A 24,972-nucleotide genomic window follows, 5' to 3' on the forward strand; every position below is an offset into this window, starting at 1 on the left:
GCACATTTTTTTGAAATTCGTGAACATTTTTTCAGAATCACAAACATTTTTAAAAATCGAGATTTTTTTTAAAGTCACAGTTTTTTGGAATTCATGTTTTTTTCTATTCACGAATATTTTTCCATAGTTGTGAATATTTATTGTTATTTGAATTTAAAATAAAAAAATAAAAAAGGAAACTTAAAAAATGAAGAAAAGAAGGGACGGCCCGCACCCCCGCACTGGTCGGGGAATAGGAGCTCCTCGAGCCCCGTCCGGCCTCTTCCTCCGGCGGTACCAGTAAACCCTCGCCCGTCTTCCTCCGTTCGCCGGCACCACCTCACGTCGCCATGGCCGGCGGCGGCGGCCCCCCGGGCTCCAAAAAGCGGAAGCGCGTGGCGGCGAGGAGGTCCAAGGTCAAGCGGGCCAAGGGGAAGAAGCCCTACGAAGCCTCCGCGGCGCGCGGCGGCGGCGGCGGCGGCTCCAAGGAGGAGCCGCAGCCCGTTACCGCCATGGACGAGCGGGTCGCAGCCGAGGTATGGACATGGTTGGAGCATGGGAATTGGTTTAGAGCATGGGCTGCTTGACTTTGAGCTGAAACCGGAGTCTTGACTCTCTGGCAGGAGATGTCCGAGTCGAGGGAGCCCGATTGCAACCTCGATAAGGTAATTTTTGCTTTCATCATGTTTAAAGTAGCATCAATTCCTGTATGTGATGCCATAATTTGATCCCGGCAGACGAATTGCAATTCCTGCTTCTGCTTGAATCGCCAACTCTGTTCATGATGATTCAGTACCATATTTTGGGCAACTCTAAGTTTGACTGCTCACGGCACCTAAATTTTAACAGGAACTGAAAGTACTATGTGTGAAGTTGAGATACCATAACATGAGCACGAACAGGAGAGGCAGGTAAGTGTCACTATCAAAGTCTTGTGAGTTGTGACATATGTTCAAGTTCTTATGCACATGGATTTGTCATCTGTGCAGGCTAGTTACCGAGGCTCTCCGTAAAATGGATGGGAAATATTTGGAAATTGCTAGATCCCCTACCGCATGTGTTCTTCAAGTGAGTTGATGATATTCATTCTCTATGAACTCGTTGCTTATGGTGTTTTGTTACTTATCCTGATAGCCACCATTTTTTGCCAGTTATGTGTGAAGTGGTGCTCACATTCAGAGAGGGATCCTGTTTTTGTTGCTCTGCAGCCACATTTGCTCGATCTTTCTCTTAATGAACACACTGTTTTCCTTGTGCATAATATCATAAAAATGGGTAAATTTCTCTACGATTCGCTAATAACTCATATGGGTTCATATGTGAGAATGTTGCTTGTTTGTTTGATTACCCTTAGCTTCACTAACACACCTCTTGTTTGTGACTGCAGCCACTAGAAAACAGTTTGCCTCGTTCATCTATTCCCTTCGTGGGCATGTCGCTTCCCTTCTTTGTCACACAATAGGGGCGGCAGGTATGTGTTATTGTCACAAATGGGTAGGAAATCGTCATGTATAGGAGCGGCATGAGTTAATTGTCGAATGCCATTGTATGCATCCGTTTTTATTTGCTATACAAATGGGGTACATGGTAATCTCACATTGAGATGCACTCTTTCTTGCAGTTCTTGACCATGCCTTTTGTCAGGCAACGCGACCTCATAAAAGAAGTTTGTTGTTGGAATTGTACTCCACTGAGCTTCAGCTGTCCAATGACCTGAAAGAAGAAAAACCATGCAGGTTCAGGTTGGCACGCTATAATGTCTTGCCATACATCTGCTTTGAAGTTTCCCCTTAACATTTGTTACTTTTCTGTACAAAACTTAAACTTGGGCGGAGGGAAATATTATTGTGGTCATCCACTTATCCTGCCACAGGTGGCTGAAGTTATTTGTTTAGTTCAATATACTAAAATTCAACTCTCTTTTTCAGTTTGCTAAACATAATTTCCAAGCTTGGACTACAGAAATCATCTGTCCTGCAGCATATGACTACTGTTGTCCAGCCAGTTCTGGAAAAGGGTATTGTTGAGTATTCCATAGTACACACGGTCATATTGGAGTACTTAACAATTGCAGATAAGGTAAATGTATTTTATTGACGTGATTGACCTATCTTTATAATATAGCTTTCCTTTGTTGGTGAAATGTTTCTTCAGCTTATTGCAGTATCTAATATATGCATGTTCTACGTAGACATCAGCCTTGGACGTGATTCGTCAATTAATCCCCCATCTTACTCAAGGGACATACGCCGTAGATGAACTATCAGGTGTCGCCAGATTTCTAGGGAAATCAGAAGTGGAGAAGAAAAGATCTTCAAAACCACTTCTCATTCAGATCATGCAGACGAAGGAAGGATTAAAATTAGGGCTTGCTTGCCTCAAGCATGGCCTTGCGGAGGTACATTGTCTGTTTTTTTTTCTCTTTCTGTTTTCTTATTGTATATTAAGAGACAGATTTCAGACGGATCACTTGCTTTAACTTTGCCCACTCATCTGTTTTATCCTATGTTTATTTATTAACTTCTGTAGATTCCAGAGACACTAAATAGTCATGCAAATTGAACTGTGCATTACTTAGTGCCTCACGCTGCATATTCTGTAGTATATTTCTTCTCGCTTATTTCCATTGTGCTTTTGCCATTTAACATTGTAATGCATTTCAGGATAGGAAGAGGATTATCAAAAGCTTGAAGGGGAGGATTATGAAGCTTGCTCTCAGTGATTATGGATGCCTTGTAAGTGATGTCTATATATGTAATATATTTTAGTGTTTAAATAGGATCGTACTGTGTGAATTGTATGCTTTAACCTATACAAACATCCTCCCAGTGCACAGTAACTTCAGATGGTTTTATGCTTCCAAGCGATTAATCCTCAACTGAACTAACATGCTTTTTTCCTCCAGTTCGTTATTTGTCTTCTCTCCATTGTTGACAACACAGAACTTGTTACTGAGGTTAGTCAGCACCAATCGTTTGCTTGAAGCAATTGTTATGCTGCCATTACAAGCAATCTGAAGAGACAATGCTTATAGCTTGCTTTCAATATTTATAGGTTGTAATTGATGTGTTGAAAAAGCAGTTAAAGGAACTCATATTCGACAAGGTAAAAGCAATTCCAAGCTTCTGATGTGCTTATTTTTATTTGTCAGTTATATGCACATGAGACTATTTATGATGGAGCTCCTTGTTGGAACAGAACGGGAGACACCCATTGCTGCAGCTCTTTCACCCACTTTGTTCACGTTATCTGACTCTGGGTGAATTGTTTTATCTGAATTACAACGTGCCTTCCCTTGTTTCAAAGGCAAGTTACCTATTCTATTAACTCGTAAGTACTTTGAAGAGAAACAGCCCCCCTGAAATTTGCTTTTTTTTGTTCAGGTTAACTTTGGTAGTAAGTTGGATGATGTAGCTGACAAAGAACATGGGGGTTCAGAAGACACACTGATTGCATCTGATAGCAAGGAGGACCCGATTAAACGGCGGCAAGAACTGTTGGTGAAAAGTGAGCTTTATGAGGTGATACTCAAAACATGTACTCCCTCCGATCTAAATTAATTGTCACAACTTTAGTACAAAGTTGTACTAAAGCTGCGACAATTGATTTGGATCTGAGGGAGTATTTAACTTTTGATTTATTTATTGAACGGCATTTCTCTTGGAGCATGTACTTCTTCCCCTCAAGAGATCTACATTTATTCTCGCAGCAGTGTAGTATATAGTGTAAAAAATGATCTTATATTTTGGGACGGAGGGAGTATATATAGTCGCAACCTTACCATGCCCCCATCAGTCACATAACACCCCTGATCCCAACATTACCATGCTCCCGTCAGACGCGTAACCCCTAATCCCAGCATTAATGTAGGTGTTCTTTTTTCCTTTGCAGGTTCTCATTGAGACTTGCATTGAAAATGTTGGACAGTTACTTCGAACAAACTTTGGCAAAGATGTACTATATGAGGTAATCTCCTTTGTTTTTGGTGTACACTTAATACAAATGACTCTTAATACGAATGAGTAGTCGACTATTGAAGAGCGTCATGATTGCACATAATTTTGCTTTATAAGAGGTACTGCTGTTATGCTTATGGAGGTTCTGTATTGCCATTTTCCAAGGTTGCTGTAGGTGGAAAAAATAACTTCTTGGAGGGGGTCACTGACAGGATCCACGTACTTCACAATGCTATAGCTTGTGACGCAGCACGCCCGAGGACAGATGACGGTGATGAGCACGCCTTTGATAACTACCACTCCAGCCGCACAATCAGGAGAATGATACTTGATTGTCCTGCATTTGCTGCTACCCTCTGGAAAACAGCCCTCGAAGGGAAATGCAAGTTATATGCAGATGGATTCAGGTACTTCAAAATGACTCATCATCGATATGTCAGTTCTTTAATCTGTTCATCAAATTTGTGAACCATGCAAATGCAACAACAACAAAGTCTTTCAGTCCCAAACAAGTAGGGGTAGGCTAGTGTTGAAACCCATAAGATGTTGAAACCAAGTCATGGTTCTGGCACGTGAACCATGCAAATGCGATGAATAAAGTTTCAACTATTGGTTGCAATTTACATACTACATTGCACTGGTTAGGTGATATTTTGAAGGACAAACAAAGGAATCACACGCTGATATTCTTTTGAATTTGTTGGTTGCTGCAGCTCCATGGTGCTGGCTGCCTATCTGGAATCTCCAAATTCCGGGGTGAAGGATCTTGCGAAATCCGAGTTGCAACCGCTCATCGACGGTGGCATACTGAAGCCCCAGGACCATAAAGCAGAGGAGGAGAAGTGAGTTTTCTCGCCATCGCCATCGTCAGCGTCATACTTGAGGCGTATGTTGACTTTTGTCAATCATGTAGCCGAAATATAGTTAACACACTTCTTACGTTCATTGGTGAGGCTTGCGTACGCTTTGACCGGCTTAAGGTGAGGTACGAGCGCCTGCGTTGCCATAATTGGGCAGTGGCAAGCTCATGTGGCTCGCATCTAGCAAAGAACTTACGAGTAGGTTAGAGCATTAGTGTCTAGTCCACTTTCGAATATATTGTGGTGCAAGGTGCCTATTTAAGTAGTAGTTTATTGCTTTCTCTGATGAAAAAGGAGGTTATTCTTTCATTTGTGGTTTTTTAGGAGCATCCCATACCATGCTGCCTTCGTTTCCATAATTGGGCAATGGAACCTCATGTGGCTCGCAACTAGCAATGAACTTACCCTTGTTGCCATATTTTCAGGTCTGCCATGGAGTGTAGCTCCGACGAGTCGTCAGACCTAAGCGATACAGATACTGGCTACCATGCCAAAAAAGCATACAAGGATTTGAAGTCTGGCAAGCTCGTGGCGAGGTTTGGCACTGACAGGTTTAGATGCCCGTTCTGCCCCGAGAAGAAGCAGCTGGACTACCGTTACCGTGAGCTGATTCGGCATGTCATTGTCGTGGGTGCATCCAGGCGTCCTTGGAAGGTGAGGGCAAACCACCGGGCCCTGGCTAAACATCTCGAGACGGACCATGCTGATGCACCAGGCTCATCCTCAATGCCTCTACGACAAGCTGAGGCACTGTACCTCTCTAAAATAAAGAGAAGTCAAGCTGGGGCAAGATCTACCTGCAAACTAAGCAGATAAGCTGCCGCCTACCTTTGCCCCCACTACTACTCGCGATCTGGAAAACCAAGAGGCAGAGCAAACTATTTTAGGCAGACACAATCAAGTCTACATAAACATATCTTTTACAAAGCCATTTCCATTTGGAAAGGCTCTCTTTTTTAGAACATGGAAAAATATTGGCACATGCAAGTAACACCTACCTCAAAATCACTCACAAGAAGAGGATATCGCTGCCAATTATTGCCTTACAATATATGGCCAAACTACCTTGTAATATAAAGAAAGCAGAAGGAATTAAGCAATGCAACGTACATGCGGTGTAGTTGGGCTCAGCGGCAACATAGCATTCCCCTCCAATGAGGCTGGAGAAGACGAACAAGGACACACGTGGAGTCGTGGGACCAGCACAATGTGGAAGAAAAACTCCGAGAAGTAGGCATGACTCCCCAGAGAAGAAGAGTGAGTTCAAGTCATAGAACCAGATGGTTTCCATGTCACGATGCTACACGGTAGCATTAAAATAGTTTCTGTTCAAAATAGGAGCAGCCCATGGAATGGCACATCTAATTCGAGTGAGAGGGCCGAGACCCCCCCTCCCTCCGCAACCCCCGCACTAGTGGGGTTCAACATGGCACCCCCCGGGTTCGGGTAATGCTTGCCCAGACCTGTACCCGTCTCTATATTTTTCGTCCAAACCCATACCCATACATCGGGTTTCAAACTTTTTCGGTACCCGTACCTGGGCGGGTGCGGGTAATACCCGTGGGTGAAAATACCCATCTCGGCTACCTTACCCAATTCACACTTCACCATGTATTTTTCAGCATTTCCGTATATATGCACAACATTTTAACATGTATACTTCAACATTTCAAATATACACACCACATTTTAGCATGTCAGCACATATATTTCACGATTTACTGTGCGATTGAATAAGAAGAATGGTATTATTTCGGAAGTGGATAACAATAAGCATGAACTAGATGGCACTAAACAATGTCCAATTATATTCATGGATGAGTAGCATGTAAGTGAAGTTTTTAGGGAAACATTCATATATGTTATCTTTTCTCAATTACGAGACAAATAAGAGGGACATAATTTTCTCTATTGAAGATGCTTCTGGAACCTCTAAATGATAAAGTGAAAGAGACTATATAATAAGATCAACAAAGTCAGAAGCAAAATCATGAGTTTACAAAACATGATCAACACATTTAAACATGACCCTGCACATGGGTAAGGGGAGGAGATTTTGAGTCGAGGCTTGTATGCAGGTACACGGGTATGAGTATAGCCTTCCCATACCGGTACAGGCCTTACCCGATGGGTACAATTTTTTTCCCATTTATAAACCCACGGGTAATTATTTTTTCCAAACCCTTACCCTAATTAATAGGGTTTTTACCTGTAGGGTTCGTGGGTACCTATTGCCGTGTTGAAGTGGGGTGACGACATTGCAGTGACATCCCATGGTTTCTTCATGCTCGACGGTGTCTTGCTCTGCACTGCACTCTGCTTTTTTAGCTTTGCCCTCTTTGTTTCTTTTTGTGAGGACTGTCTGATTTTCTTTTATCTGCTTTCTAAGATAATTTCATCGACGCTTTCTATCATTTGGCTGTGTGGCTTTATTTATAAAGCGGGGCGCAAATCTGTTTCGAGAAATTCAGTTTCCATATTAGTCTTTTACTAATTTTCAGTCTAGTGATTAGTTTAGAAATGTCTGTAATTGTTAACCGCTAGAAAAGCTGGTTTGCTTTGTCATCCATTACAGACGGTAAATTTGTAACATATTGTGCAGAATAATGCAGTGTGAATTATGAGAAGTGGGTAGCCTAGCCTTTCAGTGAGCGGGAGAAATATGAATAAAGATCTTCTGAGCTGTATCGTGTAGTAAAACGTGAGGGAGTTCAAAATGAGAATCCGACTGTCTGCTGTCTGCTTCAAAATGAGAATCTGACTTCAAAATGAGAGGAAAAAGAGCGAGTTAATTGGTGCTGTCTGCTGTGACCTGTGAGGCTGTGAGCATATCATATCACCAAGGGCGGTTCGCCCTCGTGGCGTGCTCCGGCGCGGTCCTGACCTGGTACACCGGCGACTCGCAGCTGCCGTTTGTGCACCAGCTCTGGTGGTGCTGGCCCGCGCGGAGCTCCTCCTCCTCGAACGGCCGGCACTCGGCGAACGACGGCGGGGGCCGGGCGTGCGGGTAGTCCGGGAAGCGCTGCCTGTCGGACGGGTCGAAGAGCGGGAAGGACTGGCGCCTGCGCGCGCCGGCGGCGTTGGCGCGCAGGCAGCCGTCGATGACCCTGCACTCGTCCCGCAGCCGGTTCTGCACCTCCCGCAGCGCCTGCGTCGGCGCGGGCGGCCTCCTCCCGCCGCCACCCTGCTGCTTCGCGACGGAGCCACGGGCCTTGTTGTGCTGCTGCTGTGCGGACGCTGCCTCGGACGACGCCGGCGTCCTCCTGTCGCTGGCGCGCCGCCGGGTGGGCGCGCAGGGCGTCGTGGCGGCCCTCGCACGGTCATGGCACGCGGCGCAGAAGGCCGTGGCCCGCTCGGCGTCGAAGTTCCTCCGGCGCGCCTTGTCCGTCAGGCACGCGTGCGCCTGCGCAACGAAATGCACGCCACGTCAGCGCACTAATACACAGTACAAAGACTTATTTAACCGTTGATGCAACATTACCATCACGTTTGAACTAGTAAAATAATTGTAATTAATCAAATTGAATTGCGCATTCAACCGGAGTTGGTTGGCCTAAACAACAACTCGAATTCGAAGGTGGCCACGATCACGTAGACGTAACTGACGGATCCTCATGGACGACGGATCGATCAAGGTAACAAACGAACGAACAAACTGCCAATCTCTTCCCGTGCGTTTCGGGGCGATCGCAACAACCTACCACTACTCGAGTGATCATCGTCGTTATAAAACTAGTAGGAGAAATGACAGAAAGGCAGCAGCAACAACATAGAAAGGCAAAGATTCCAAGTGAACCGCAACGCAAGATCATCATGAAAAGGGATGGCACCAGTAGCACCGCCCGACCCAATGCGCGCGCATGCGGAGAGGCGTGCGTAATTACGTACTGTACCTCGGAGACGAGCTTGAAGGCGACCTCCGCCTTGGGGTGCCTGTTCTTGTCCGGGTGCAGCTGCAGAGCTGCACATCACATGAATCAATCAATTTTATTTACCACCGTCAGTGTACAAATGTACGATCAGTAATTAAACGCGGCGATCAACGGTGGCGTGATGTATGCGTACCGAGGTGCCGGTACCGCCGCTTGATGGCGTCCTCCGACGCGGCCTCGCCGATCTGCCATACACGCAGGAGTTAATTAATTAACACGTCCTCCGAAAACAGAGGCGCAGCGAGGAGGGGGAAAGGCGTGCATGCGTAGGTATTGCATACGTACGGCGAGGACGAGGTACCAGTCGACGAAGATCGCGCGGCGCGGGGAGCGGCGGCGATGCGGGCAGGACGAGAAGGCCGCCGACGCCGCGCACACCTCGCGGGCCGCCTGCGCCTTCCCGGCCGCGTCCGCCATTGGCGTGACCGGCCGAGCCGGTCGATGGATCGACGTACGGCGGAGCCGAGCACGCGCGCGTGTGTGGGTGATCTCTGGTCAAGCAGTTTGTCTGTGTGAAGAGAGGTTTTTGTTGGCGTGACTTGTGCGCCTGGTGGAGTGGGGGTGGGGAGGAGATCGAGGCGAGAGGGAGTGGGAGTGGGAGGGGCGGTTCCGAGGAGGACGAAGGAGTGGAGCCGGAAAGAGCGGGGATTGCGGGTGCATGCAAGTCGTGTCGCCTGCCAGCTTTTTTTCGAAATTACCAGGAACAAAAAGCCCTGGCATCGGTCTGTTGCATCAGAAATCGAGATCTACACGACCAAGCCAGCGCGCTCGCTGCTTCCCTCGGAACAAATCTTCAGGGACTTGCACAGCGTGGCAATGCGGATGCGCTGAGCTTCTGCGTGTCCTGCTTTTTCCGGCATTGTGGCACTCCGCGCTGGAAGATGCAGGTCGCTGCGCTTCGAGTCAACGATGGGATCGAAGCAGCCGATGGTGACTTTCTGATTGTAGCACTAGAAACCTGATGAGGTGGCAGCTGGCGATTTCCTCGTCGGCGTAATTTCCGGTGCCTCCTACTCACACCCTCAAGGATTCATGGGTAATTTCCGGTGCCTTCCATACTTACACTGATTCAAAGTTGTGTTGCGTACAAAATGTAAGATTGGATAATTCTAACAGAAAGAAGTACACTGGGAGCATCCTATTCATCTTTTGCTTAGGAGTGCTTGTTGGATTATGGATGGGTTTAGGTCTATATAAGACACTAATCCCTGATTAATCTTGAGGCCCATGTATGAGATGGCAGGTGGTGCGAAGTTTAGTCCCACCTTACTAGTTGAGGAGAGTTGAGACCCCTTTATAAGGGTTGCTCTACCACTTGCCATTGGGAGCTTGGGAAGAGGAGTGGTACACGCGCGCTCCTCCTCCCCCGCCGCCCGCCACGCCACGCCACTGCGGGTTGCGGGAACGAGCCGAAGCTTATTTTTGCCGCTCAGGAATGAATTAATTAATTAGGGATTAATTAATGAGTCGCTAACATGTGGGCCACTGTCCAAGACGCTGGACTGTGGGCTGACTTGCGTTGCCGGGATTCGTCGACTCCCTTGCCGGGGATTCGACCCTTGCCGGGACCCGCGTATTCGCCGACTCCCTTGCCGAGAACAACGACTCCCTTGCCGGGAGTGGTACACGCAACTGCTCCCGATCCATCCCCAACTCTGTTCGCCTCTACTTCCACTACTTCCTCTGCATCGACACCATGGCCAACGACGCCGCCGCTAAGAAGAAGGCCGCGGACGACACCGAGGCTGCTGTTGCAGCCGCTGCGTTGGCCTGGCCAACCGGAGGGTATGATCTATTCATCCCTCGTTTACTCGTACTTATGCTAGCCGTATATGTGCTGCTCATAGAAGGTTCGATTCTATGTTCTGCATGTGCTAGTATGCTTAGGTATCGCTATGAGATGCATACCTTTTATGCCATACTTACTGTTTACCCGTGGATAAGTCTAATCGAAAAAGTGCTAATATTTCCAACAATCCAAAAACCTTATTTTAGGCACTTTTCGATTCAAGGCTTTGCTGCTACTCTGAAACCGGAAAAGTTTACCGGGACGCATTTTAAGCGTTGGCAGACTAGGACCATCTTGTGGCTCACAGCGATGAACGTGTTCTGGGTTGGTGGTGTGTCCCTCACAGAAATGATTGCTCCCTGAACAGGAGAAGGCGTTTAGGGAGGCAACCACAATCTTTCTGGGAGCAGTTCCGAGTGTGATTGGAGACAAGTTGGTTGACGCCTATATTCATATGGGCGTTGCCAAAAACTTGTGGGATGCGCTCGAAGTCAAATTCGGCACAACTGATGCTGGCAGTGAATTGTATGCCATGGAGCAGTTTCATGATTACAGGATGGTTGATAACCGTTCTGTACTGGACCAGGCTCATGAGATACAGTGCATTGCTAAGGAGCTGGAGCTCCTGAAGTGTGAGTTACCGGACAAGTTTGTCGCGGGTTGCATTATTGCAAAACTCCCTCCTAGTTGGAGGAACTTTGCTACTTCTCTCAAGCACCTGAGACGTGAATTCTCTGTTGAGGATGTCATTGGTCATCTCAGTGTTGAGCAGAACTCGAGAGCAAAGGACTCACACGTGAAAGGGGCAGAGGGTTCTTCTAGCGCCAATGTGGTGCAGAAGAACTTCCACAAGTTCAAGGGAAAGAACTCTATCCAGTAGAATACTACCTTTAAGAAGAAGGGTAAGAAGAAAGACAAAAGGAGAGATGGCTGCTTTACTTGTGGTTCAGATGAACATTGGGCAAACAAGTACCCAAATAAGTACAAGAAGCCAGCACAGGACTCCAAGTCTGTGAATGTCACTCTGAGCAACAATGATGCGGCATCTGGGTATGGTAATCTGTTTACCATACTTTCAGTTTGTCAGTCCACCGATTGGTGGATTGACACTGGGGCCAATATTCATGTGTGTGCTGATGTGTCTTTGTTTTCTTCCTACCAGGTCGCACGAGATTGTTCCGTCCTGATGGGGAATGGCTCGCATGCTTCTGTTCATGGTGTTGGCACGGTAGATCTGAAGTTTACTTCGGGAAAGATCGTGCAATTGAAGAACGTGCAGCATGTCCCTGCCATAAAGAAGAATCTCATTAGTGGCTCCCTTCTATGTAAAGAAGGGTTTAAGTTAGTATTTGAGTCTAACAAAGTAGTCGTATCTCGGTATGGACTATTTGTTGGAAAAGGATATGATTGTGGTGGTTTGTTCCGCCTTTTCCTGGAGGATTTCTGTAATAAAGTCGTGAACCAAATTCATTCTAATGTGAACGAATCTGAGGTTTGTCATTCACGTCTTTGCCACATAAATTTCGATTGTATGACGCGGCTAGCTAAGATGGATTTAATCCCGAGTTTCACTTTAGCCAAAGGCTCTAAGTGCCATGCGTGTGTGCAAGCTAAGCAACCTCGTAAGCCTCACAAGCTTGCGAAGGAGAGACACCTGGCACCTTTAGAGCTCATACATTCAGATCTCTGTGAGATGAATGGTGTGTTGACTAAAGGTGGAAAGAAATACTTCATGACTCTGATTGATGATTCTACTAGATTCTGCTATGTGTATTTGTTAAATACTAAGGATGAGGCTCTATACTACTTTAAAGTCTATAAGGCTGAAGTTGAGAACCAACTTGAGAAGAAAATAAAATGAGTCCGGCCTGATCGTGGTGGAGAGTACTTTTCTAATGAGTTCGATTTATTCTGTGCGGAACATGGTATTATTCATGAGAGGACGCCTCCCTACTCACCCTAGTCAAATGGGGTTGCCGAACGGAAAAACCGTACTCTAACTGATTTGGTTAACGCCATGTTAGATACATCGGGTTTATCCAAGGCATGGTGGGGGGAGGCTGTATTGACATCTTGTCATATCCTGAATAAAGTTCCCACAAAGGATAATGAGAATACTCCCTATGAGCAATGGGAAAAGAAAAGAACTACACTCTCTTGCGCACTTGGGGCTGTTTGGCGAAAGTCAATGTGCCAATAATCAAAAAGCGCAAGTTGGGACCAAAGACCGTGGACTGTGTTTTTCTTGGCTATGCCAAGCATAGCGTTGGCTATACATTTCTAGTGGTGAAATCTGAGGTACCTGACCAGAAGGTCGGTACAATTATAGAGTCTAGGGATGCTACATTATTTGAGGATATTTTCCCCATGAGAGATATGCAAAGCAATTCTAGACTGGAATCTGATGAGACTCCTGAACCTGCTATTCCGATGGAATATTATGAACATAAAAGTGATAAGAGTTCCACGGAGGATGATGAGGAAGCTCCTATTAGGAGCAAGAGACATAGAACTGCAAAGTCCTTTGGTGATGATTTCCTCATGTACCTCGTGGATGATGATACTCCCAACTCCATTTCAGAAGCGTATGCATCACCGGATGCTGACTACTGGAAGGATGCGGTCCATAGTGAGATGGATTCCATCTTGGCTAAGGGGACATGGGAGATCACTGATCGTCCTTATGGTTGTCGACCCTTAGGATGTAAGTGGGTGTTCAAAAAGAAGCTTAGGCTCGATGGTACTGTTGAGAAGTACAAGGCTAAGCTTGTGGCCAAGGGTTATACCCAGAAAGAAGAAGAGGATTTCTTTGACACTCATTCACCTGTGGCTAGACTGACAACCATTCGAGTGTTACTCGCTTTGGCTACCTCGCATGGTCTTCTCGTTCATCAGATGGACGTTAAGACGGCTTTCCTTAACGGAGAGCTAGACGAAGAAATTTACATGCAACAGCCGGATGGCTTTGTAGTAAATGGTCAGGAAAGAAAGGTGTGTAAGCTAGTGAAATCTCTGTATGGCCTGAAACAAGCGCCTAAGCAATGGCATGAGAATTTCAACACTACTCTGACATCTGCTGGCTTTGTTGTGAACGAAGCTGACAAATTTGTATACTATCGCTATGATGGGAGCGAAGGAGTTATACTGTGTCTGTATGTCGATGACATACTGATATTTGGGACCCACCTCAAGGTCATTGAGGAGGTCAAGTCTTCTCTATCTCACAACTTTGAGATGAAGGACCTGGGTGTGGCTGATGTTATCCTGAACATCAAGCTACTGAGAAATTCTGAGGGTGTCAGTGTACAAAAAGAGGGGTACAAAAAAACTGTGCACGGGCAGTCTGAGCCACAGACACGACCACACCGATCAAGGCAAGGAAGGTGAGCCAAGGTAAGGCCGAAGCTCAGGAGAAGCAGAACGACGCCAAGACCAAGACCACAAAGAGCAAAGGGGACGAAGCGGACCCTCCCGGCAAGATCCTTGCCGGGAGGCGGTTTTAGCAAACCCGACAAGACCCTTGCTGTGGCAGCTCGCCCCACACCTACGGAGTGAGTCACCCTTGAGTCCACTGCCCCCATGGGGCAAGGATTCGGGAGACATCCCCGTGGTGGCATGCGGATCTTTGTGAAGACATTCAAGATCAGATACACCCTTTAGAAGATGATGATCCTTGGCGGGATCCCAACCAAGGAGGGCCACAAGGCCCCCGACAAGAGCCTTGCCGGGGATGACAGCAGGCGCCACGGCAAGACCCTTGCCAGGGCCCCGACAAGGCCCTTGCCAAGAACACCCGTAGGGCCACCATCAGGCCCACGCCAGTCAAACCTCCACCGCCGTTCGCATGCAGATGCTGACCCAACCATCTGGGCAGGCACCTACGTGGTGGCATGCGGATCTTCATGGAGACCCACCACTGCGCCACCTCAGCTGCCTGCCTGCCTACATGGCACCGCGGGTGCCGCTGGCCAGGGCGCGTGTCGACACGAGAGGGAGCGGCGACGGACGAGACAGGGCTCTCCCCCGTCCCCGATAAAGCAAGGACACCTGGGCAAGACGCATTAAATGCGCCTTGTCATGTAATGCAAGGGATAACCTCACATCACTGTACCCTTTCCACCTCCTGTGTGCCACTGTGGCAACCCCTTTCCTATAAAAGGAGGCCCGAGGCGACCAGGAGGAGGATTCGGCTTTTTGGAGCTCCTCACGCCCCATAGCTAGCTCAAGAACACAAATATACAATCCATCAAAGTAGGAGTAGGGTTTTACGCATCCTCGCAGCCCGAACCTGGATAAACGAACCGTGTGCTATCTGTTTGATCCGCTCTTCTCACGATCCCGCGCCCCGCAACCGTAGTAGGGATTCTTGTGATCCCATAGGTGTCGTGCCCACCGACATCTTTGGCGCGCCAGGTAGGGGCTGAGTTGTGAGAATCGGCTCTGGCAGTTAGCCCGGCACTCCTTCATCTTCGTGACCCTTGAAGAAGAAAGGAGGCCAGAAGATCGACACTCGAGCGATCGCAAACAGAAGCTAAGTTACACTGAACCCTTATTTATGCTACCCTTCTTATTTGAGGTTATTCCCCCCGGAGATATTTGCTTTGTATGAGAAACCTGCACGCCAGGGGGATCTAGCACGATCGGCAACGCCCTTGCCCTGTTTCGAGTCCGCTCAACAGCTCAAGCGGCTGCGTCGAGAATGGCAGAGTAGCCTTCCGCGATCAGCAACGCCCCCGATTCTGACTCGAGTCAAGCTCGACAGTTCGAGCAGCCGCGTTCAGAATGGAAAAGTGGCTCGTCCGGCAGCACGCGTACCCGGCTGGCCATGGGGATCCGTCCCCAAAACGCCGCTAGGGGCTTCCGCGCTGGCAAGCCTTCCCGATCGACGTAGGGCACGCATACAAAGAGGAATTGAATGGGGAAATAACATGCATGAAAATTAAGAGTACTTCAAAGTTATATTACATCACATCATAGCTGCGGTTCTAACTAAAGATAAAATTTGTCTTGGTCGGGAACCCGCAGCGGCGAAGAAGAACGGGATGCCTAATCCCGGCGCTGGCCTTCCACCCTCTTGATTTCGTCGATGCAGTCGGTGATGGGCTTGATGCGCTCCTTGAGCACCGTGAGGTCAGCACCATCCGGCAAGCTCTTCATCGCGGCCGCGAAGTCAAGATCAGGATTCCAGTACGCCATCTTGGGGAGGACCTTGGTCACGACCCTCCGGCAAAGTCGCCGGGCCTCCTCGGCCAGCGTGGCCGTCCTATTGGAGTGAAGATAAGCCAAGGCTCCGAGGACGCCCTCGAAGAACAGGATCAACTTGGTGTTGACGGTCCCGCTGCGCTCAGGGGCGTACCTCATGTTTGGCATCCCCATGGTGGCCAACTGCGAGGTGACCCTGCCGGCGACCTCCTCCAGACGACTGATCCATCTGTTCTCGCCCGCCACATAATCCTGGAGGGAGGCGGCCTCGTTCGCCCGCAGCTGCTTCTCCTCCTCCAGGCTCCTGGTCAAGGTCTCCTCCCGAGCCCTGCTCTCCGACAACATCTTCTCGAGATCCTCCAGCTTTAGCTTGAGGTCTCTGACAGAGTTTTGCGCTTCGGAGAGCTCCCCAGCCCTGCTGATGACCGCTCCTTGCGCCTCCACCAAGGCGCTGTTGAGCGTGATCTTCTTGTTGGATAGCTTGAGGGCCTGCTCCTTCAGCTCGTCCTGCGCCACCTCCAACTCCCTTACCTTGCCGGCATGGGCCAGAGCCTGGGCATCGAGTGCCTCCTTGTGCCTCTGCTCCAGCTCGCGAGTCCGCCGCGCGACAAGGGCCTCGAGCTCCTCATCCTTGCCACGGAGCGCTGCGGCAAGCTTCGCCTCACGCGCAGAGAGGTCCTCTTCCTGGGAATCCAAGGTGGCTTGATGCTGGTTCCGGGCGGCCTCGGCCGCGGCAGCCAAGTTCGCCGCCTTTTCCCGGGCCTTCTCAATGTCGGCCATCTTCATGGTGAGATCCACATCGCGCTCGGCCAATTTCTCCTGAAAGGCCCTCTGCTCCTCGCGAGCCTGGTGGAACCAGGTCTGCGTCTCGGCAACGCGCGCCTTGAAGTCCACCTCCGCGTTGTCCACCGTTGCCATCCTGGACTTGACCTTGTCCAGGCGAGCACGGTAGAGCACTTGGAGCTTCCGGAAATTGGCCCCCATGGCACGAAAAAGCTGCTCTTCTGGAGAACCGTCGCCACCAACGTCCGGCTCATCAACCACCTCGAGCCCGGTGGCGGCAAGCACCTCACCGTCAAGAACTTCCCCTTCGGCGGGCGCCCGGCTTGACACCCCTGGGAGGTGGACGAAGAGATCGTCGCCCACCTTCAGATATCTGCCGGGGCCCGAGGTTGAGGAGGAGGGATGCTGGTCACCCACCACCTCTTTCTCGGCGGAGGCCTTGCCGGCCTCACCGGCAGGTCCACCGCTGGCGCCCTCGGCAGAAGCCTCGCCGGTCGCCTTGGCGGCCCCCGCAGCAGCGTCCCCGGCGGCACCCTTGGCGGCTTCGTCGGCGGCGGCCTCGTCAGCGTCTTTGGCGGCCTCCTCGGCGGCAATCCTGCTGGCCTCCGCCGTGGCCTCCTCAGCAATATCCCCGACAACAGTGTCCACGTCCTCCATGTCTGTTGAAGGAGGGCCTGGACAGCAACGGGAGCAATGAAGCCAAGAAAAGAATAAGAGAAAAACAGAGACGAAAGACAGGCGACTCACCAGTGCCAGGCTGTGAAGCAGAAGTCCCCTCTCCGCCAGCATTTGGCGCCGTGGCAGAGCCACCAGCTCCCAAGTTCCCCTCTTCCTCCATGGGTGTGGGCTCCGTGCCTGATGCCCTTGCCGGGGACGCCCCCCGCGGCGGCGTAGTCGATGGGGGTGGTGTGTTAGGGGTAGCCCTCTGTGGCTCCTCCTGCTGCTGCTCCCCTCCTGCAAACCCGGCAAGGTCAACATCATAGCATCGAGCGCCTACCACATGTCGAGTAAGAAGAGGGTGGCAAACTTACGCTGGGGGCTGCGCCGGGGGCTGCTGTCCGGGCTGCTCAGCACCACCAGTGGTGTCTTTGAAGCCCCAGCCGGGGGCTGGCTGCTCGCCGAGGTCCTCGCCCTCTTCACCCTCTGGGCCAACTTCTCTGCCTCCCTACGGAAGCAAAAATGGATCAAGACAAGCGACCCAATTCGAGGAAATGGAAATGACAGTAAGGAACGGAGAACTTACTCGTCATCCGTCTCCTCCTCTTCCACCAGTTTCCTCTTCCTCTCCGGGCTGAGAGGCCCGAGATCAAAAGGGAGCTCCACATCATCATCCGAGTCGACGCCTGCCGGAGGAGGCGAAGGGGTTTGTGCGCGCCCGGATGAGGAAGGGGTTGTTATCTTCTTCTTCTCAGTGGCCTTCGTCAGCCTCTTGGCTGCTGTGGCCCTCGTGTGGCGCCCAGACCCCTCCAGAGTCAATTGAGGCTGCGCAGCCCTGCCGGGCCGGACCGGCTCACCGGAGCCAGCCCGCCGCGGGACTCGCCCTCTTCCCCTGGTTGGCATTGAGCCCGCCGCCATGTCCTCCTCCTCCCCCGATGACTCGTCGGCCGTGTCTTCGACGAGCGGAGATCTAGTGTCGGCGCTGCTGACCTCCCCGGAGGCCGTCGCCCATCGGGTGAGCTCCTCTTCCTCCGCCGCTGTTGCGACCTTGTCCTCCACGCCCCCGGCGTTGCCGGCCTCCATGGCAAGCTGTGCCTCCCTCGCCCTAGTGGCGATGTAGTCCAGCTCTGCCTGGGTGGTGTCCATGATAAGACACCGCTCGGCGTCGGCATTGACGTACACCTCGATCAGGGTGTCGAAGAATTGCTGCACATCCTCGTCGTTCGGCTCCTCCCAGCTCGGGACATGGCCATGCGCATTACAGTCCGGCATCATGGCGATGATCTCGGACCGACGCGAATTGTTGCACAACGGGACCACCCCCGCTGGCAGCTTGAAAAATGGCCCCTTGAGGGCCTTGCCAACCTTTGCGGCAGCCCTCGCGGCCTTGCCGGTCCGCTCAACCTCGCCATCACGACCCACATCAAGCTGAAAAAGCCGCTGGCAGAAGTGGGCATGCGCCAGCACTGTGAAGTTGTGATCGAGGCCGGGGCGGAGTCGCATAATGTCAGCCGGGTTCGTAAAGAGCCAAGCTGGCCTCCCCTTGTTGTGCAATGGGGCGATCCGACGGCGAATGAAGTCCGCCCCGATCATCTCAAGGGTGAGTCCGGCCTGGGTGAGCCGGAGAATCCTGGTAGTGGCGACGGTGAGCCTCCCATCGAGGGCGTCGACATCGCTCCAATCGCTGCCACGGACCGGCGGCACTCGGTGGACCTTGCAGAATTCCGGCGGGTTTTCATCTTCAATCCAGCACCACCGGCCACGCCATTCCTCCCACCTCTCCTTCACGGCACCGTCCGGGTACGCCCCCTTGGATCTTGGGATCCAGGTGACGCAACCAGAGACGGCTCCTCCCGGCTGGATTCGAGGGAAGAAGTAATGGCGGAAGAGCGCCGTGTTGGGCTGCACCCCGGCAAAGCCATTGCAAAGATGCGTGAAGAAAGCCATGCACGCCACCGAATTCGGAGTAAAATCCAAAAGGCGAAAGCCGAAGGTGCGCATAACGTCGCAGAAGAAATCGGAGAAAGGAGGGCATAACCCAGAAGAAAGATAATCGACAAAAAAGGGATACCGATTTGGGGCAGGATCAACGCAAGCGGCAGGAATGACGCGCGTCGCCGGGTGTCCCGAATCCTCTCCCCCCGTCTTCACTCCCCATAGGGGCTTGAAGGAGGCCCGGAGCTCTTGAACATCAACCGTCAAGGGGAAGAAGAAGGCGGACTTCGTCCGGTCCCCCGACAGCGTGCTCTCCGGCGGCTCCACCGTCCCGGCGCCCTTAGCCACCCCTTGCCCTTGGCAAATTTGGGAGCCATGGCAACCAAGAAGTTCAGAGGGCTGAGGAAGGGGGATGGCAAAGCAGCGGCGGCGGGCGACAATGAAAGCTTAGGAAGGAAGGAAGAGAGGGAACGGCGGCTCTGAGATTGGAAAAGGCACAAGGGAAGAGGAGAAAGTGAGCAGCGCGCTCACGGTTATTCCTTCTTATGGGGGAAAACGCGAGCCGCCTCCTTTCACATTAACTGTGATGTGACGCATGCCCGCGGGAAGCAACCCCACGCATGCCGCCCACGTCACACACGCCTCCCCACGCCGCGCCACGCGCGGGAAGCATGGGAAGCACAGCGCGCGAAGAGACTTACCGCGGTAAAAACCGCCCCGCCTGCCCGTGCACCGTTTTTGGGCCTAGACCAACGACGCGATTGCGCTTACGTGTGGCCCAGGCCCGGGGGGTCCTGTCGGTGTATAAAAAGAGGGGTACACTTTTTGTACCCCTATAACTGTGCACAGGCAGTCTGAGCCACGGGCACCACCACACTGAGCAAGCCAAGGGAGGTGAGCCAAGGTAAGGCCGAAGCTCAGGAGAAGCAGAACGACGCCAAGACCAAGACCACAAAGAGCAAAGGGGACGAAGCGGACCCCCCGGCAAGATCCTTGCCGGGAGGCAGTTTTAGCAAACCCGGCAAGACCCTTGCCGTGGCAGCTCGCTCCACACCTACGGAGTGAGTCACCCTTGAGTCCACTGCCCCCATGGGGCAATGATTCGGGAGACATCCCTGTGGTGGCATGCGGATCTTTGTGAAGACATTTAAGATCAGATACACCCTTTAGAAGATGATGATCCTTGGCGGGATCCCAGCCAAGGAGGACCACAAGGCCCCCGTCAAGAGCCTTGCCGGGGATGACAGCAGGCGCCACGACAAGACCCTTGCCGGGGCCCCGGCAAGGCCCTTGCCAAGAACACCTGTAGGGCCACCATCAGGCCCACGCCAGTCAAACCTCCACCGCCGTTCGCATGCAGCTGCCGACCCAACCAGCTGGGCAGGCACCTGCGTGGCGGCATGCGGATCTTCGTGGAGACCCACCACTGCGCCACCTCAGCTGCCTGCCTGCCTACATGGCACCGCGGGCGCCGCTGGCCAGGGCGCGTGTCGACACAAGAGGGAGCGGCGACGGACGAGACAAGGCTCTCCCCCATCCCCGATAAAGCAAGGACACCTGGGCAAGACACATTAAATGCGCCTTGTCATGTAATACAAGGGATAACCTCACATCACTGTACCCTTTCCACCTCCTGTGTGCCACCGTGGCAACCCCTTTCCTATAAAAGGAGGCCCGAGGCGACCAGGAGGAGGATTCGGCTTTTTGGAGCTCCTCACGCCCACAGCTAGCTCAAGAACACAGATATACAATCCACCAAAGCAGGAGTAGGGTTTTACGCATCCTCGCGACCCGAACCTGGATAAACGAACCGTGTGCTATCTGTTTGATCCGCTCTTCTCACGACCCCGCGCCCCGCAACCGTAGTAGGGATTCTTGTGATCCCATAGGTGTCGTTCCCACCGACAGAGGGTGGAATTACACTTTTGCAATCCCACTATGTTGAGAAGATTTTGAGCTGTTTTGGATATTCGGACTGCAAACCTTCTGCAACACCATATGATCCTAGCGTGCGGATTCGAAAGTTCGAAGGCACGGCTGTAGATCAATTGAGATATTCTCAAGTGGTTGGTTCACTGATGTACCTAGCATGTGCTACTCGTCCTGACATCTCATTTGCTATGTGCAAACTGAGCCAGTTTGTTTCCAATCCGGGAGATGTGGATTGGCATGCTGTTGAGCGAGTGATGCGTTATTTGCAAGGTACTGCGAACTATGGAATTCACTATTCTGGGTACCCGACGGTACTTGAGGGGTATAGTGATTCGAATTGGATATCTGATGCTAACGAGATGAAAGCCACAAGTGGACATGTCTTCACACTTGGTGGTGGTGCTGTTTCCTGGAAGTCTTGCAAGCAGACGATCTTAACCAGATCGACTATGGACGCAGAACTCACAATATTAGACACATCATGCGTCGAAGCAGAATGGCTTCGAGAGCTTTTGATGGATTTGTCGGTGGATGATAAACCAGTACCGGCTTGTTGGAAATATGCCCTAGAGGCAATAATAAAAGCATTATTATTATATTTCCTTGTTCATGATAATTGTCTTTATTCATGCTATAATTGTGTTATCTGGAAATCGTAATACATGTGTGAATAATAGACATCAACATGTCCCTAGTAAGCCTCTAGTAGACTAGCTCGTTGATCAACAGATAGTCATGGTTTCCTGACTATGGACACTGGATGTCATTGATAACGAGATCACATCATTAGGAGAATGATGTGATGGACGAGACCCAATCCTAAACATAGCACAAGATCGTATAGTTCGTTTGCTAGAGTTTTGCAATGTCAAAGTATCTTTTCCTTAGACCATGAGATCGTGTAACTCCCGGATACCGTAGGAGTGCTTTGGGTATGCCAAACGTCACAACGTAACTGGGTGACTATAAAGGTAGACTACGGATATCTCCGAAAGTGTCTGTTGGGTGACATGGATCAAGACTGGGATTTGTCACTCCGTATGACGGAGAGGTATCACTGGGCCCACTCGGTAATGCATCATCATAATGAGCTCAGAGTGACCAAGTGTCTGGTCACGGGATCATGCATTACGGTACGAGTAAAGTGACTTGCCGGTAACGAGATTGAACGAGGTATTGGGATACCGACGATCGAATCTCGGGCAAGTAACATATCGATAGACAAAGGGAATAGCGTACGGGGTTGATAGAATCCTCGACATCGTGGTTCATCCGATGAGATCATCGTGGAGCATGTGGGAGCCAACATGGGTATCCAGATCCCGCTGTTGGTTATTGACCGGAGAGTCGTCTCGGTCATGTCTGCTTGTCTCCCGAACCCGTAGGGTCTACACACTTAAGGTTCAGTTATGCTAGGGTTGTAGGGATATGTATATGCAGTAACCCGAATGTTGTTCGGAGTCCCGGATGAGATCCCGGACGTCACGAGGAGTTCCGGAATGGTCCGGAGGTAAAGATTTATATATGGGAAGTCCTGTTTCGGGCATCGGGACAAGTTTCGGGGTTATCGGTATTGTACCGGGACCACCGGAGGGGTCCCGGGGGCCCACCGGGTGGGGCCACCCATCCCCGGGGGCCACATGGGCTGTGGGGGGTGCGCCTTGGCCTGCTTGGGCCAAGGGCACCAGCCCCACAAGGCCCATGCGCCTAGGGTTTCCAAAGGGGAGGAGTCCTACTAGTGGAAGGCACCTCCTAGGTGCCTTGGGGGGGAGGGAAACCCCCCTAGGCCGCCGCACCCCTAGGAGATTGGATCTCCTAGGGCCGGCCACCCCCCCTTGGCACCCCTATATATAGTGGGGGGAGAGGAGGGACTTCATACCTTGAGTCCTTGGCCTTTGGTTGCCTCCTTCTCCCTCCCCAACACCTCCTCCACCTCCATAGTGCTTAGCGAAGCTCTGCCGGAGTACTGCAGCTCCATCAACACCACGCCGTCGTGCTGCTGCTGGTGCCATCTCCCTCAACCTCTCCTCCCTCCCTTGCTGGATCAAGAAGGAGGAGACGTGGCTGTTCCGTACGTGTGTTGAACGCGGAGGTGCCGTCCGTTCGGTGCTAGGATCTCCGGTGATTCGAATCACGTCGTGTTCGACTACATCATCCCCGTTCTTTGAACGCTTCCGCTCGCGATCTACAAGGTACGTAGATGCATCCAATGACTCGTTGCTGGATGAACTCCTAGATGATCTTGGTGAAACGAGTAGGAAAATTTTTGTTTTCTGCAACGTTCTCCAACAGTGGCATCATGAGCTAGGTCTATGCGTAGTTCTTCTTGCGCGAGTAGAACACAATTTGTTGTGGGCGTAGATTTGTCAACTTTCTTGCCGTTACTAGTCCTTTCTTGCTTCAGCGGTATTGTGGGATGAAGCGGCCCGGACCAACCTTACACGTACGCTTACGTGAGACCGGTTCCACCGACTAACATGCACTAGTTGCATAAGGTGGCTGGCGGGTGTCTGTCTCTCCTACTTTAGTTGGAGCGGAATCGATGAACAGGGTCCTTATGAAGGGTAAATAGAAGTTGACAAATCACGTTGTGGCTTTAACGTAGGTAAGAAAACGTTCTTGCTAGAACCCTAATTCAGCCACGTAAAAACTTGCAACAACAATTAGAGGACGTCTAACTTGTTTTTGCAGCAAGTGGTTTGTGATATGATATGGCCAAAGTTGTGATGAATGATGAATGATCTATATGTGATGTATGAGATGTTCATGCTATTGTAATAGGATTCACGACTTGCATGTCGATGAGTATGACAACCGGCAGGAGCCATAGGAGTTGTCTTTATTCTTTTAATGACCTGCGTGTCATCGAGAAACGCCATGTAAATTACTTTACTTTATTGCTAAACGCGTTAGCCTTATTAGTAGAAGTAATAGTTGGCGAGCAACTTCATGGAGACACGATGATGGAGATCATGGTGTCAAGCCGGTGACAAGATGATCACGGAGCCCCAAGATGGAGATCAAAGGAGCTATGTGAAAATGGCCATATCATGTCACGTTTATTATTTGATTGCATGTGATGTTTATCATGTTTTGCATCTTGTTTACTTAGAACGACGGTAGTAAATAAGATGATCCCTCACAATAAAATTCAAGAAGTGTTCCCCCTAACTGTGCACCGTTGCGACAGTTCGCTGTTTCAAAACACCACGTGATGATCGGGTGTTTTATTCAGACGTTCACATACAACGGGTGTAAGACAGATTTACACATGCAAACACTTAGGTTGACTTGACGAGCCTAGCATGTACAGACATGGCCTCGGAACACAGAAGACCGAAAGGTCGAGCATGAGTCGTATAGAAGATACGATCAACATGAAGATGTTCACCGATGTTGACTAGTCCGTCTAACGTGATGATCGGGCACGGTCTAGTTTAACTCGGATCATGTAATACTTAGATGACTAGAGGGATGTCTAATCTAAGTGGCAGTTCACTAATAATTTGATTAGTTGAACTTAATTATCATGAACTTAGTCTAAAATCTTTGCAATATGTCTTGTAGATCAAATGGCCAACGTAGTCCTCAACTTCAACGCGTTCCTAGAGAAAACTAAGCTGAAAGACGATGGCAGCAACTATACGGACTGGGTCCGGAACCTGAGGATCATCCTCATAGCTGCCAAGAAAGATTATGTCCTACAAGCACCGCTTGGTGACGCACCCGTTCTCCCTGCAGAACAAGATGTTATGAACGCTTGGCAGGCACGTTTCGATGACTACTCCCTCGTTCAGTGCGGCATGCTTTACAGCCTAGAGCCGGGGCTCCAAAAGCGTTTTGAGAGACATGGAGCATATGAGATGTTCGAAGAGCTGAAAATGGTTTTCCAAGCTCATGCCCGGGTCGAGAGATATGAAGTCTCCGACAAATTCTTCAGCTGTAAG

The 24,972-nt window shown here is 50.5% G+C and overlaps 2 protein-coding genes across 2 annotated transcripts; one reads left to right on the forward strand and one right to left on the reverse strand.

Annotated features, from left to right (window-relative positions):
* Window positions 1-221: 221 nt before the first annotated feature.
* Window positions 222-5,895, forward strand: LOC119287602 (pumilio homolog 24-like). Its single transcript, XM_037567175.1, has 18 exons — window positions 222-515; window positions 603-644; window positions 829-890; window positions 969-1,047; window positions 1,131-1,254; window positions 1,367-1,450; window positions 1,601-1,721; window positions 1,908-2,058; window positions 2,171-2,377; window positions 2,643-2,714; window positions 2,885-2,935; window positions 3,034-3,084; window positions 3,178-3,285; window positions 3,363-3,500; window positions 3,871-3,945; window positions 4,101-4,342; window positions 4,649-4,777; window positions 5,221-5,895. The coding sequence occupies exons 1-18, from the start codon at window positions 330-332 to the stop codon at window positions 5,609-5,611; spliced, it is 2,313 nt and encodes a 770-aa protein (XP_037423072.1). The 5' UTR covers window positions 222-329; the 3' UTR covers window positions 5,612-5,895.
* Window positions 5,896-7,631: 1,736 nt separating this feature from the next.
* LOC119283934 (chaperone protein DnaJ-like) lies at window positions 7,632-9,144 on the reverse strand. Its single transcript, XM_037563276.1, has 5 exons — window positions 9,013-9,144; window positions 8,861-8,912; window positions 8,689-8,756; window positions 8,106-8,198; window positions 7,632-8,006 (listed from the first exon to the last, which is right to left on the reverse strand). The coding sequence occupies exons 1-5, from the start codon at window positions 9,142-9,144 to the stop codon at window positions 7,632-7,634; spliced, it is 720 nt and encodes a 239-aa protein (XP_037419173.1).
* Between the last annotated feature and the right edge of the window lie 15,828 nt (window positions 9,145-24,972).

This window comes from Triticum dicoccoides, chromosome 4A, assembly GCF_002162155.2.
Source record: "Triticum dicoccoides isolate Atlit2015 ecotype Zavitan chromosome 4A, WEW_v2.0, whole genome shotgun sequence".
In the NCBI taxonomy this organism is placed as follows: domain Eukaryota; kingdom Viridiplantae; phylum Streptophyta; class Magnoliopsida; order Poales; family Poaceae; genus Triticum; species Triticum dicoccoides.